The sequence below is a fragment of the Equus przewalskii genome, chromosome 10, assembly GCF_037783145.1.
Source record: "Equus przewalskii isolate Varuska chromosome 10, EquPr2, whole genome shotgun sequence".
NCBI lineage: Eukaryota > Metazoa > Chordata > Mammalia > Perissodactyla > Equidae > Equus > Equus przewalskii.
The window spans coordinates 17,905,940-17,921,257 of record NC_091840.1 but is presented as its reverse complement, the minus strand read 5'-3'; the positions used below and the strand labels follow the sequence as shown (position 1 = coordinate 17,921,257).

Here is a 15,318-nt window from a genome sequence, read left to right as displayed (position 1 = left end):
AAAATAAATCCCAAATGAATTAAACATCAAAATGTGAAAAGCAAAATTTTAAACCTTTTAGAAGAAAATCTTTCTGACTTCAAGATGGAGAAAGATTTCTTTAAAAATACACAAACACACTAATCTAGAGGTAAAAAAAGGGGTAATTATAACTATATAAAATTTAAATCTAAAACTCTATAAACACGAAAAAAATCACCACTGTTTGGGAGAAACTATTTGCAACTAACAAAGAAGTAGAATCCAAAGCACACCCTATGCCCCACAAAAAGGAAAAAACTTTACAAACCAATTAAAAAAAAAAGCTAACAGCACAACAGAAAAAATGGGCAAAGGACATACAAGGGTAACTCACAGAAGAGGAAATCCCAATGACCAATATTAAAAATGCTCAATCTCACTAGTTATCAGGAAAAAATGCAAATTTAAACAATAAGATTGTTTTATACCTATCATATTGTAAAAATTAAAATGTCTGCAATATTAAGTGCAAGAGGACATGAGTAAGAAGAACTTATATACTGCTGGTATGAGCACAAACTGGCATAACCAGGTAAAGACAAAGGTAACTCATCCCCCAGCAATTCTACATAGCAATTCTACATAGTGCATACGTCTAGGTCTCTAGACAAATATCCTAAAGAAACTTAGACATACGTACGTAAGGAAACATAATGTGCACTCCGGGAAAATCAAAATCAGAAACCACCTAAATTGTCCTTTGATAAGTAAACAACTCATAGTGGTATATTCGCAAAATAAAATACTACACAGTAGTTAAACAGAATTAACTGGCTCTCTACGTATCATCAGGACTAAGTCTCGAATGCCATTTGAAATGAAAAATGCAAGTTGCAGAAGGAAATATATAGTACGACACCATTATACACATTTTAAAAACACACAAAACAATATATTATCTATGGGCACAAATATATGTAGATGTGAACAGGAAGAATCTATACCAACTTTACATAGTGGTTATTTCTGGGAAAGGTTAGAGGAATCAAGAAGGGATACAAAGGGGATTCAACTGGATCTGTAATGTTTTATTTCTAAAAATTAAAAGATCTGAGGCAAATAGCTTTTTTTTATTTTTTAGGAAGATTAGCCCTGAGCTAACATCTGCCACCTCTTTTTGCTGAGGAAGGCTGGCCCTGAGCTCACATCAGTGCCCAACTTCCTCTACTTTGTATGTGGGACACCTGCCACAGCAAGGTGTGCCAAGCAGGGCCATGTCCGTACCTGGATCTGAACCTGCGAAACCCGGGCCACCGAAGTAGAATGTGTGCACTTAACCACTGCGCCACCGGGCCAGCCCCCAAATATATTTAGACTTAAGACTTCTTAATATATTAAGACTTCTTAAATCTGGATGGTGAGCACATGGATATGTTACCTTATTTGCTGTACTGAAATCTCTTAAAGTGTATATGAGTCATACCTGTTTAAAATGCATAGAGCTTCTAGAAATACTTATAGCCACATGAGGAATATTTAATTTTCATCATTAAAAAATAAGTCGGAAATTATGAGATTAAATCACTAGGAAATTGAAGGCGGTAACTGAAGTGTAAGGTGGCATTCAGAGCCCATTCAAGGGTAGTAATACTGATGTATGAAAAAGGATCCCATTAAGAGATTTTTATACCTAAAATTCCATACCAGAGTACGCACCCTTAAGAACAACATTATAGCAAGTGTCTAATGTATTGCCAATGCAGGTGTTTCCAAGGGCTCACTGTTCTACCACTTCAAAAATTTTCAACAGTACGGTAACATACTTTCACCTTACACCTTTGCACCTTGATTTAAATACCTGAAAAAAGAACGTAAGCATATATTCCTCTGGTTTTCAGAAAGAAGCTATTTAATAGTGCTGTAAAGAGTTCAATTTTATTTTCTAAAATGTATTGCATTTGAGGATACTTTTAAAACTCTCCACTAAAGTAATATATAAAAACAATACCTACTGCATATAAGATTGCAGAAAGTTGATATGCTTTGGAGAGCAAAACATTGATTTAGGAAATAGGACTACAAAACATTTTAGATTGTTTTGACTTGTGGTACTGCACTTTAGGTAAATTTTACCTCTAACATCTTTCTACATCCCTTTCAACTCCTAAGAGAGTTCTCTCCCTTAGATTCCTTAACATCATCTTACTCCTATTTCTTTTTTTTGGTGAGGAAGATTGGCCCTGAGCTAATATCTGTTGCCAATCTTCTCCTTTTTGCTTGAGGAAGAGGGTCCCTGAGCTAACATCCGTGCCAGTCTTCCTCTGCTTTACATATGGGGCGCCGCCTTGAGCAGTGTGTAGGTCTACGCCCGGGATATGAACCTGCAAACCCCAGGCCACTGAAGCAGAGCACACGAACTTAACCACTACGCCACTGAGCCGGCCCATCTTACTCCAATTTCTTCACAGCACATTACCTCAACTAGGTGTAAGAACTTATGAAGAAAGTGATCCATTTGTTTTATTTGTATTAATGTGGGTATATTTTCAGAAAGGGACTGCTGAAACTCCAGTGAGATTTCTAGCAATTTTAAAAGATAGAGTACAAAAAAGTTTAGGCAATGTGGAAAGCCTTTCTTCTTTTCTTTTCATTAGTGGGGCGTGGTAATATAAGGGGCATAGAAAGCAATACCAAACAGAGTAGCTTTCCTAAGGAGCCTCTCCCTGCCTAGAGGCAGCTGTCTTAAGCTATTAAGTCTGCACATCAGATTCTTTCTTTTCTCTACTTTTGATTCCATGATTCCAGAGCAGCTGCAGCACGAGCGTTCTGAAAGACAGAGTGCAGGCCTGGGGCAGTGGTAGCTATCTGTATGTGGAGGTCATTTATAAATAAGTCTGTATTCAGCGTAAGCAATAAGAATTATAACTCTAGAATCTGCTTTATTACTAGCAAAAATTTAAAATAGCTAAGAAAACTTATTACCTTATTGAATCTTTTTGAAAGGCCAAAAGGAACCAGACAAGTTTAAATCAATTGATCATTTTATAAAATGTATCCAACTTACCATTTCATATTTTTTCTCATATAGCAAATACGCTAAAACAATAATAAAAATTATTTTCTTTTAGGTTCCTTACTTTCCAGATTACGGGCTTCAAAGTATTTTATGGATGAATCAAGTTCTGATGACCTAGATGCTATATACTGAATAACATCGCATATGTTATTCTTCAGCCAGTTTCCTAGAAGAACTAAATATGATGCTTTCTTTTTTGGCCAGGAAAAGCAACAGACAAGGAATACAGGTTACTGATGCCACCACCAACAACGAGCGATAACAACAAAAAAACTTCAACCACATGGTAAACATAACTACCATTCACAAGATGATGTCATAATGCCAAAATTAACTAAACTAATGACAAATAAAAATGGCAAGCAATAGGATATATTGGAGAATATGAAGAAGCCATTTGGTATAAACCTAATTCGGCCTGACCTTGTCTTTCCAAAAGGGCCTGACCGTGGCTGTTGAGCATGCATTGTATATCTGCTTTAGATATTCCCTATGGCAAGAGCAAAGGCCCTTGAGATAAAGGTGCAACCTCCCTCCCCCTCCCAACGTTGGCGTCTCCTTAAGGATTAAGCATCTTTCCTTAGGCTAGGAACTGACTGCTGCGCTCACCTGTGACCACCCAGCTCGAAACAACAGACTTGCCTCCTGCTGTGTCCATCAAGTGCTGTGCTGACAGGGCAATCTTGTGACTATTGTGGGAGGGACATTTCAATCATATGTGAAACACCCTGTTTGGGGGTATATAATCACTCTGTGCACCCCACTTCTTCGGTGCCCTTTCTTCCTTTGGGAAGAAAGGCCCCGGGCCATGCTCCTCAGATTTCAGCTCAGAATAAACTCACCCAAATTTTCATTTATAGATTGGTTATGGATTATTTTCATCAACACTAACCAAAGGCAATAATAACTCAAACAGCTTTTCTCCCACAAAAAGGAAATACAGAACCCATGCTAAGCATACTACAACAAGACTAACTCTATTTGATAACCATCAATAAGTAGTTACTGGGAAATTATGGCTATCTGAAGAAATGACAAGACAATCCGAGATGGGCCAAAGGTGTTTAGCTATTCCAAAAGGTAGAAGATAATTTTTGAAAAATAAACTTTAACAGTAACCTCCAAAAAGCTCTAGGTAAGGTAAATCTACTCTTCTTTATACCCTAGCAACTAAGTTGGTGAACTAAGTAACAGCATTGAACCGACCTGAGTTCCAATCCTGACCCTGCTTCTTGCTGGCTGTGAACCTGGCAAGTTACTGAGCCCCTCTCTCTGAGCAAAACAAAGTCAAGCTAATACTCCCCACTGTGCAGGGTGATTTTGTCAGGATTAAATGAGATACATTTGTAGTTAAGTAATGGTACCCCAAGTGTGTTGATGTGTGTCAGCCCAGAGGAGAGTGGCCAGCAGCATGTTCAAGGGCTATTTCTGACCCATCTTATTCTACCTTTTATCAATGACTTGAATATAGACACAGCAGTCATGATTATTAAAGCAGAAGAGACAGCTACTATTTTGGATAACATGAAAAAATCAAGAATCAAGAAGACCTTCAACAAGTAGCAGACATGCTCTGACCTAAAAAAAAGAATTGTAAAGGGGATAAATGTAAGGTCTCACACTTAGGTTCAATAAAACAATTGTGCAATACCTAGACTGGGGGTGGGGGTGTTGATTTTAAAAGAACGTTAAAGTTTTAATTGATTGTCAGCTCAGTATGAGCCAAGAGTGTGATTTACTGCAGAAAAAAAGCGAGCACAATTTTACCCAGTATTAATAATGGTGGTATCCAGCTCAAGAGAATGAGTTCATGGATATTCTTCACTGATCCCTATGTTCCACCCTGGGCACATTTTAGAAAAAACACTGACAAAACAGAGCATTTCCAAAGGAAACTAACCTAAATGATGAAGGGTTTGGAATACAGCCTATTCAAGGAATTGCGGATGTTTAACTTGCAAAAGAGAAAATCTGAGGGAATATGTAAGCTGTCTTCAAATACTTGAGGAGCTTTCATATAGAAAAGGAATTGTGTTTAGTTCTACGTAGCTCTAAACAGCAGAAATAACATCTATGTATCAAAGTTACACGGAACTCCAAATAGAAAAGACCCTTCTGACATGACACTAAAATGGGCTAGCCTGATGGCAACGTACCTCCATCACCAGAGGATTCGAACAGAGATTGGATTCATTTTCAACAAGAATGTATTGATTACCCAGGTCCCAGGCAGTGTGCAAAGCACGGATGGTGACAGTGAGTAAAAAACTGACCTGGTCTCTGCTTTCAAGGAAGGTAAAGTCTAGTGATAGAGGCAAATAATTGCACTAATAAATTTAAAATGACAAACAGAAAACTCTAAGGAAAGGAATTACAGTTCTTCAAGAGCAATAACAAAGGATGCCGACTTGTAGTCTGAGATCCGAACAGGCTTCTCTTGAGTAGCTGAGCAATCCGTGAGTAGGAGGTAAATGGCTGGGAGCAGAGCATTTTGAAAGGAAACAGCATATGCAAAGACCTTGCGGTAAGAGAAACTGGTAAGAGAAACTCCGGTAGGTTCAAGGGCTTGAAAGGCTTACATAACCTGAGCATAGAGCGTCAGGGGGTGATGGAGAGAGGCAGGAGCAGAACTACAAAGGGCCTTAAAGGCCCAGGTGAGGATGTGGTCTTCTCCCAAAAGTAATGGGATACTATTGAGGGAGGGGTTTAACTAGCAGTGGGCAAGGGAAGGAACAAGCAATGTGCAGAATACCACAAGGAGACCCCTTGGGAGCTTCCCGCAGGTGTCCAGACCAGAAATGACAGGAGTTTGGGAAAAGGAGGTGGAAAAGAACATGTGGAGAGGTGGACAGGTTGGAGAGATTTTTAGGATGTTAAAATGACAGAACCCATGTGACCAGTCCAGCAGGTGATCTGGGTATAGTTTAAATAAGCAATGTCCCAAGCCAGATTCTTTGGCCCTAATAACATCCCTCAAAGGACGGGGGGGACAGAACTCAGTGACGAATTTTACTGGGGGCAGAGGATGTGGTGAGAGAGAGGAGGATATAAAGGATGACCCCTCCTGCCCCCTGGCCCCCCCAGGTTTCCAGCCTATATAAGCGGATGGATGGTGATGCCATTCACTGAAATAGGAAATACAGGGATTAGGTGGGCTAAGATCATGGGTTAGGATTTGAATAAGTTGAGTCTGAGGCACTTTTTTTTTTTTTAGGAAGATTAGCCCTGAGCTAACATCTGCTGCCAATCCTCCTCTTTTTTGCTGAGGAAGACTGGCCCTGATCTAACATCCATGCCCATCTTCCTCTACTTTATATGTGGGACCCCTGCCATAGCATGGCTTGTGAGGCAGCTTGTTTTTAAATAGGCAGTATGACATATTGATCTGGAATTTAAAGGATAGGTCTGGACGGGGAGTAAAATTTGAGAATCTTTGGCATATAGATAGTAGTCGAAGCTGTGGGCTTAGAAGAGACTGCCTGAGGAGACAATAGAGAGAGCGAAGAGAGCCTGGAAGAATATCTGCATCGAAAACAGGGTAAAGGAGGGTGAGTCTGCAAAACAGGGGTATGAGTAAAAACAGGAGCAAGGCTTCACAGAAGCCATGGGAAGAGCATTTTCCATTAAGGAGGCAATGGGTCAACAAGGTCAAATGCTGTTGAGGCATCAAGTAAGACAAGGAACGAAAAATGTCAGTTAAGTCTACGGACACATTTCAGTGGGATGACAGGGCTAGAAATCAGACCACGGTGGGTTGAGGGGTGAGTAGGTGGTAGGGAAATGGGAGACAATAAACGTGGACAACCCTACCAAGATTTCCGGCTGTGAAGTGGGAACAGAAAAGGTGACAGCTGTGGAGATGGAAGGAGAGTTTGGTTCAAGATGGGAGAAGCCTGAATATGTTAGGAGGGAGCCAGTGAATACACAGGAATGGGGTTCGTGACAAGGTGGGAACAGACAGACGCTGAAGCACAGGTGGATTGAGTAGCCTTAGATAAAAAAGAGAGGCTATGGGGGAAAGGAAGAGAAAGAGGCCGAATCAAATGACCTTTAAGGTCTCCTCTCACTCTAGAATCTCATGACTTACAATTTCCTTTTGGAAGGATATTTGCATGTATGCATAAATCTATGCAAACTTATTCAAATATTCCGGTATAAATACACCAGTCAAGCACATCCTTATCCCCTAATGACGCAGTTCATGTCCCCAGGTTTATGACCAGTGTAATCTCTGGGCAAGACCCATCCCTCACAGAGCTTTCGGCTCAACGCACGCTGCAATGTAGCACAGAACCGGTCCTATCTGCCCTCGCCAAACCCACACCGCACCGCGCTCCGAGAGCTAGAGGAGGAAGTAAAATTTAAAACCCTGAAACTATAACATATCCTGCTGCCTTTGAAACGACTGTCATTCATAAAAGAAAACCATCGCCACTCCAAGCGAAAGGCATTCCTGCCTGGTCCGACAGTGACAGGTCCCCCAGATGGTGGGGGTTTGACGCTAAAAGTCATTTGCACCCCCTCCTCCGTCCGCAAGACCTCTTATCGTGAAGAACGAGAAATGGGTTCCTGACGATCCTTCCCACAGCCCTGGCCCCAGTGCAGCAGACGGATCCCCCGCAGACGGATCCCGGAGGCTGCATCTAACAAGCTCTCGCCAGGAGGTGCGGAGAAACCCCCAGAGCCCGTCAGACGGGTCTGGGACGGCCGCGGTCCTGCGACTGCCTCAGGGACGCTAGGAACAAGCCCCCAGGGATAGAGAGGGAGAATCAGGGGAGACGCAGGAGACTCGGGGAGCGAGGGGGTCACCTGCCCTCGAGCTTCCTCAGGGGGATGGAGTTTCTGAGGAGGGCTCATCCCTGCCACCGCTCCCCCTTCTCACCCTCAAGTCCTTCTCTGGCTGGCCGCCCCCTCCACCCTCCATTTGCTCACACTCACTCCCCCGCCCCTGGGACCTCGGAGCGCCCGCGAGCTCGGCGACCCCGCCTCGAGCCGCCGCTCCGGGTCCGGCACTCACCCGGCCCGCCATCTTCGCGGACACGTCCGGCTCCGCGGCTGCAGCTCCGTGCTCGGCAGAGCCCGCCCCCGCCGCGCATGCGCACAGCCGCCGTGAAGCTGCGCGCGCGCCCGCGCCCGGCCGCGTTCCCGGCGCCCCCGCCCCGCAGGGCGCGCGCACGGGCTCGGCGGCCGCCGGGGGCGCGCGGGGCGGTGGCGCCATTTTGGGCGCGAGCAGGGGGGCGGCTGGTGCAGTGACTGCGTTTGCGGAGAGTACGTGTCCGCCGGCCAGTTCCTCGGGGGCTTGCTTTGCGCGTCTCCCCACAGCTGGCCCTTTGTGGCAAGCCCTTTGATGCTTTCATCACTTAGCGCCTTCCTCTCTTTGCCGGCTGCTCTTTCCCCTTTGCTGGCCTTTTAGTGTGATGCTTCCAGACCTGCTGAAACGGGAAGATGTGCAGGAGCGCCCCCCGCGCCGTCCTGGCCCGCCCCCAAGGAACAGGGGCATCCGGGGGCTGCTTCTGAGTTTAAGTCCTGCGTCAATGCAGACTTTTCTCCGTAGGCGGACTTGTTTTCCCAGCTCCTGGAAGTGGTCAACGTTGGCGTTTACACGGAGCTTACGTGTAGCCTCGAAAACTCAGTATTTTCTTCAAATTTAAAAGTGAATTGTGATTATTTCTATATCTTTATTTTATATGTTTTGTATTTTATTATTAACTATACTTATTTATAAAGGTAATTTTTATCTTCAACAGGCTTTGCCATTCCCCAGTGTTGTTTCATTTTAGGCCATACATATATTGAAATTTGAAGAAAAATGCCCTAAATTCGGCCTCTTTTTTTACCTCAATGTTTCCTACCATGCCATTTCCTCGCTGGAATCTCAGAATAGATGGTAATAATAGTAACAGCAGTACCCTCCTGTTACTGTTACATAAGGGAGATTATGTCGAATGGGTTCTTCGACGCTTTTGTTGCCCCCGCTAGTTTATATTTCGCTTCATATTTCCGCAAGACAATAAGAAACAATAGGATTTGTTCTTTCATTTCTCACAGTTAATTAGAAAAAAAGTTTTTTCCAACATGAGGAGAGGAAAGAAAGAATTAGAAGAGCTGGGCATGCTTAGCGATTTAAAATTGAGGACTAATGAAAATCAGTAAGTGACCTGGAGATGGGCCACGGACAGAAGAAAAAAGTCAGGCAAGTACCTGAGAACCAGATTGTGAAAGTTGACATGAGGCGACCCGTGTTAAAAGAGAGCGCGAGCAGCCGCTTCAGAGGAATTGCCTTGAATCTTGGTTTCTTTATTTTCCAAACTAGACCAAACTGTCAACACTCCAAGAAGTAAGGATAAGAATATCCTGTTTGAAGGGACTGAGAAAACTGGGCTTTGCTGATGACCAAATTGCTAACCAATCAATGAAGTATAAAACTAGCCTTACCTCCTCGAGCACCAGTGAACTCTTTCTTCATACAACTTACATCTTCCTCCCTTTTTCCCATAAAACCCCTGAGCCCATCTCCTGTAACCAGAGCATGTTTGAGTTTCTACTTGAATCTGTGTCTCCTGAATAGCATTTCTTGAGACCCCAAATAAATTTTTTGCTTCTCTTACAGTTTATGCCTCATGTTGGTTGTCATTGCGTTAACTAAATCATCAGTGGATCAGAGAGTTTATCAAGAAAGGGAACTGATTGAACTCTGATCTATTAACTTTAAAAGCTATAAAAATAATTAGAATAGACTGGGGACTCAGGAAGCTTAGATTCTTGTCCTTTTCCTTGCTCTGCCACTCACTCACCATGTCCCTTCACTCCTCGGAGCCCTAGTTTCCTTATTTCTAAAGTGAGAGGTATAATTAGATGAACTTAACAGTTGTGTCTTACATTTTTTGATACTTTGAATTTGAATCTATAAATCAAAGAGATTTTGCCCAAATAATTACTGGATCCAGAAGATGACATTGGCTCTCAGTGCAATGATCTGACATTATTTTCAAGGCCAGAGGATAATGCAAACATACTTATCTATGCAACTGCTTTGTTGTCTTGTTTTACTAGGTAAGCTAGATTGCAAGTGAAAACGTCTTCAACCTCTCCAACGAACAAGGAGGAATGTTTATCATCTAGGAAAGATAGGCCTGCTGGAAAGTTTCCACTGTGTCAGCTTGTAAACATATCTACCCATGACAAGCATATCTCTTTGTATCCTCTCACAAGTAGTATAAATTCAGTAGAATCATGTGTACAGCCCTGCAGAATCTACCAAAGAAACTATAGGGCGACATGAGCCCTTGTCCTTATGGTGCTTGGCACTCAGCTGGAGGGGACAGATTCTGAGACATTGCTCCAGGTTGTCATGTGTCTGCACATCCCATCTGTGCCTTGCTCTGATATTCAAGGTCATCTTAGAAACAGCAGAACTGATTCTGCATCACCTCCTGAGCAATCCTTGCGTGATAGTCAATAGACAACAAATATTTTTGCTGCCCCAAATCCATTCCCCCTTTGTCTGGCCACAGCTCCCCCAGTTCCTGCAGCCTTGGAAGCATTGTGAGACAAAGTACCTCTCCCTCCCTGGCCCAAGAGGGAGCACAGAACCCAAAATCGATCCGATGATCTCTCTCTCCCATGCAACTACAATCTTGACTGTCCTGATGAAGAAGGATAGCAAATAGCTAGAGCTGATTTCCTGACACCCTGAAATCCACTAGATCATCCACTAGTTATCTACATCCCTGCAGTTTACTTGGTTTCTGTCTTTGGCAAAATCTGGTTGTCCTTCTTTGTCTTCATGTCTGTGAGTTAGTCACTTTCTTTCCCTTCCTCAAAAAAAAAAATACCTCCCTCAGTTCTTCATTGTCCCTGAAATCCTTTTAATATGCTTTCCTTTTACAGTGAGAAAACACGTAAGACAGCTAACAATGATTTAAATTTGACCTAAAGTGTAAATGGCAAACATCATTTTCTAAGGGCTGGAGGGCTTTTTAGGGGGGCAGGAGGTGGATGAGGTGGGACTAGGGATAGGCTCAAAGAGGAAAGGGGTGCTAGGTACCTGAAAGATGAGGAGAGAACATGATGAAAAGGAGATAGCAGGACCCAGGATAAAGCACAGTGAGGCATGTGGGGAGAGGGGTAAGGGTTTGACCAAGGTCAGCTCTTGCTTAACACAGCTACCCAGTGTGATGGTTAATTTTATGTGTTAACTTGGCTGGGCCACGGTGCCTGACACTTGGATGAATGTTATTCTGGATGTTTCCATAAGGGTACTTCTGGATGAGATTTACAGTAAATCCATAGACTTTGAGTAAAGCAGATTGCTCTCTATAATATATGTGGTCCTCATCTAATTAGGTGAAGGCCTGAATTGCACCAAAGGCTGATCTCCTGGGAGCAAGAGGGGATTCTCCAGCAGACTGCCTTTGGACTTGAACTGCAATTCTTCCCTGAATCTCCAGCTTGCCAACCTCCCCCATTAGATTTTTAAATTCATCAAGCCTGCACAATTGCATGAGTCAATTCCTTAAAATAAATCTCTTCATATATATATATATATATATATATATATATATATATACACATGCATATGCATATGCACATCCTATTGCTTCCTGTCAGTGACAAGGAAGCAATTCCAGGTTTTTACATGGTAAAACTGGGTATCACCTGTTGCCCCCTGATAGGTAACCAGCATCTATAGGTGGAGGCCTGATTCAAAGACTTGAAGACTGCATGGACATAATTCTACATTCATATTATGTCCCATTAAACATCACTTAATAAGTGCTCCATTGGAATGAGGCTGAGTTAACTTTTTGGTCACTTAGATGTGTTGGTTGTAACAGTTGTGGTAACAACTTAACTGGTGGAAAAATAAATTTCTTCTGTGTTTTGAGGAGTGAGAGCAATATTAAATTACATAAAAGTGAACTGATTCCCTGGCATCCAGCTTATTTAACAAAAAAGTGCAGCCTTTTGGTGATTTCCACGTTAACCAAAGGAAAACCACCTTTAAGTCTGTGGAAACTCTAGGGTTAAACAATGGCGCTGGGGACAGAGAGGGGTGTTCAGTCCCTTCAAGGCGTGGGTTTCAAGATCTTTCAGCAGGACTGCAGGCAGGTGTTTTAAGGAACAGTGCTGTGCCGGGAATTCGCCACTGCATGTAAATATCAGAGGGCGTCCTCCAGTGGCTGTGTGGTGTGTGTGTGTGTGTGTGTGTGTGACAAGGACCTGCACAGCCCCTCTTGCAGAAGATGTTGTTGTGAAGCAGACAAAGGTGCTCTTCATAGGCCCTTTTATACGTTTCCCTCTGCAACTCCTCCTCTCTTTCCCAAGTTTTTTGGGTTTTTTTAATATTTTAAACATTTTTTCATTCTTTTTCTTTTTTTTTTTGAGGAAGATCAGCCCTGAGCTAACTGCTCCTCCTCATTTTGCTGAGGAATACTGGCCCTGAGCTAACATCCGTGCCCATCTTCCTCTACTTTCTATGTGGGACGCCTACCACAGCATGGCGTGCCAAGTGGTGCCATGTCCGCACCCGGGATCCAGGCCAGAGAACCCCAGGCCACCGAAGAGGAACGTGCGAACTTAATCACTGCGCCGCTGGGCCGGCCCTCTCGTCCCTAAGTTCTTTCAGCATTAGTTACAGTCTATTACTCTTCCCAGGAGTATATGAAATTTAAGAGAATATTGCCAAGAAGAGCAATGTCTAGCCCGAGGAAACAAACCTCTAATGATGACATTTCAGAGACTGTGACATCTCTCTGGGGAACTGTGCGTGGGTAGCAGTCTTTATTCCTGCCCCTCCGATCATGACCCCCAGGCCAGCCACCCACGCCCTAAGCCCAGGCTTTCAGTGAGCCTTGTGAAAACTTCATTTCACAGCCTCATCATAGCCAGTTTTAGGAAGATGGAATTGCCATCTGTTTGTTTTCTGTCAGAGAAATCTATTTCCCAAAATGATGCATAAGGCTAGAGAATGGAGCAAAATGGAGAAAGGATGTGGAATTTTAAAGGAAAGGAAGACCAGCTGATGCAATGCAGCATTCTAGCCGTAGTCAGGTGTGTTTTTCTTTTTTCTTCCTTTTTTTTTTTTTGATGAATATGTCTTTTCTCTTTGGAGGATCAAGGACAAACCGCTATACCCACAAAAATCAATTCATTCTGGAAAGTCTGAGTGGGCAGGAAAGATGATAGAATCCTCCGTGGAAAGGAACAAACGTTGCTACAGAAACCAGATGATCCTTTAGTGCGAGCCCCAATGCACTTGCCAGGCTGCTTAACCCTCGCATGTTAACATTGTGGGTCCAGAGAGCTGCCTGCTCTTTGAAAAGAGATTATTCACATACGGGTCTGATGAGCTTTTGTGCATCTTGAGAGGAGGAAGTCAGTCTCCTGGAGGGGGCTGAGTTGCCTAGAAACTTAAGACACTAGAGGCCCACAAAGCACAGCTGAGATGACTATATTGGCTACCTGTTCTCTGGGCGGGCTTCTGAGAAAAAAGTGAAGGTGTGTCCTAAGGTTTCTCCTAAGGAAGAGTTTGCTGGAGGGCTGCGTTTAGGGCAAGGAATACATACAGCAGGGCTTTCTAAGAGAGGGAGAGGACATCTCTGGAGCAGAAGTGTAACCAGAATAGAGGGGCAAGTTTCGTGATACTTGGGGAAAGGCAGTCTGGGAATACCGTGTGACATTTAAACTCTCTAAACTGAAATGTTTTCGCGTGGGAATTAGATGAGATAATTATTGTAGAGTACCTAATACATTCAGCACCAGACCCAGCAACTAAACAGCAGATGCTGACTACACTACCGAGAATACTCTGACTAATGCTAGTCACACGATTAACAATTTTAAAGTCTAATTCAGAGATGGGGAGCCATCGCCAAATAAAATGTTTCTCAGGGTGAAATTCTCTCTCTGCTTCTCTCAAGAGCACTTTGTACTTTCCACGCTGTACAAATAACATTATATTGGCAAGAAGTGTTTTCTATGAAGAAAAAGTCCCCGCTTAATCAATATCTTCATAAGCAATTTGTGTTTATTGTCATCACAGTTTGCACTTGATAAACTTCCCCTGAGCAGCTATCATGATTTCTACTAACCCTCCTTCCTAATTGCCAGAGTTTTGTATTTTTTAAAAATAACTTGAGTTTTGCATTATAAAATTAGTATAACATTTTCTCTCAATCACTTAAAAAAAAATCACAACCCTACCTCTTGAACACAATCACTAGTGAGTTAGGTCTATTTTCTTCTAGCCTCCCCCCATACATTCTTCACGCATATATGAAACCTCTGTATGTATAAAACATATATGTAATATATATATAAAAATATGTTTGTATATGTATGTATCTATATGGTTGTAATCCTTTAGCAAGTGAGCGCTGTATGGGCAAGGACTCTGTTTTATTCACAGGCATGATGCAGATCTTGTGAAAATAATGCATATTCTCAGGTTGTGAGAGGTGGAGGGACAAAGCTCTATTATTATCAGCCCAAATATTCCTTCCATGGGTACATACAATGGTAGGTATACAATCTTATCTTTGCTATTTTACCTTTTTTCAGGTTATGATGACTCCATTGAAACTCACAAGCTTCATAGTTGCTGGCAAAACAACTTTACATCTTTGTCTTGGAAGTCAGCAGGACACGAATAGATCACTTATAGTACATGAAATAAAAATACTAGTAAACATTTGGGAAAAAATAACAAGTAATCAAATAAACGAAAATTAAACTAACATGAGGCACCTCTTTTTTTTTTGGTTATCAAATTTGTAAGCAAAACAAAACAGTAAAAACCCTCTTTTTAAAAAGAGCTTACCAATTGAGGAAATAAGCATGACTTTCACTTGGTTGATGGGAATGTAAATTTGTATAATCTACTCAGAAAACAATTTGTCAATGTAATGTGTACCAAGAGCCTCAAAAATCTTCATGTTTTGACCCAGTGATTCCACTTTCAGAATTCTTTTCTAAAAAAATAGCAAGGAATGCAGGGGAGCAAAAAAAAAAAGATGTTCACTGCAACATTATTCATAACAGAAAAACTTAATGTAAATATTGAACTACATTAAGATGATTAAATAAATCAGGGTATATCCACATGATGGAATATCACACAGGTATCAAAAACGTTTAAGAAATATGTTAAAGACTGTGAAAAATGTTCAAATTAAGATGTTAAGTGGAAAAAGACAAAATTGTATGTATTCGTAATCTGAACTATGTAAAAACTGCATGGAAAAATGACTGGAAAGAAATAAACCAAAATGCTAACAGTG

The 15,318-nt window shown here is 42.2% G+C and overlaps 1 protein-coding gene across 1 annotated transcript in view; it reads right to left on the bottom strand.

The window, feature by feature from the left end:
- The window catches only part of NSF (N-ethylmaleimide sensitive factor, vesicle fusing ATPase), a 142,469-nt gene extending 134,199 nt beyond the window's left edge, over positions 1-8,270 (bottom strand). Inside the window, exon 1 of the mRNA XM_070561754.1 lies at positions 8,055-8,270. Coding sequence (XP_070417855.1) covers positions 8,055-8,255 — 201 coding nt within the window. The 5' untranslated portion in view covers positions 8,256-8,270. The remainder of the gene's footprint in view (positions 1-8,054) is intronic.
- Positions 8,271-15,318: the final 7,048 nt, after the last annotated feature.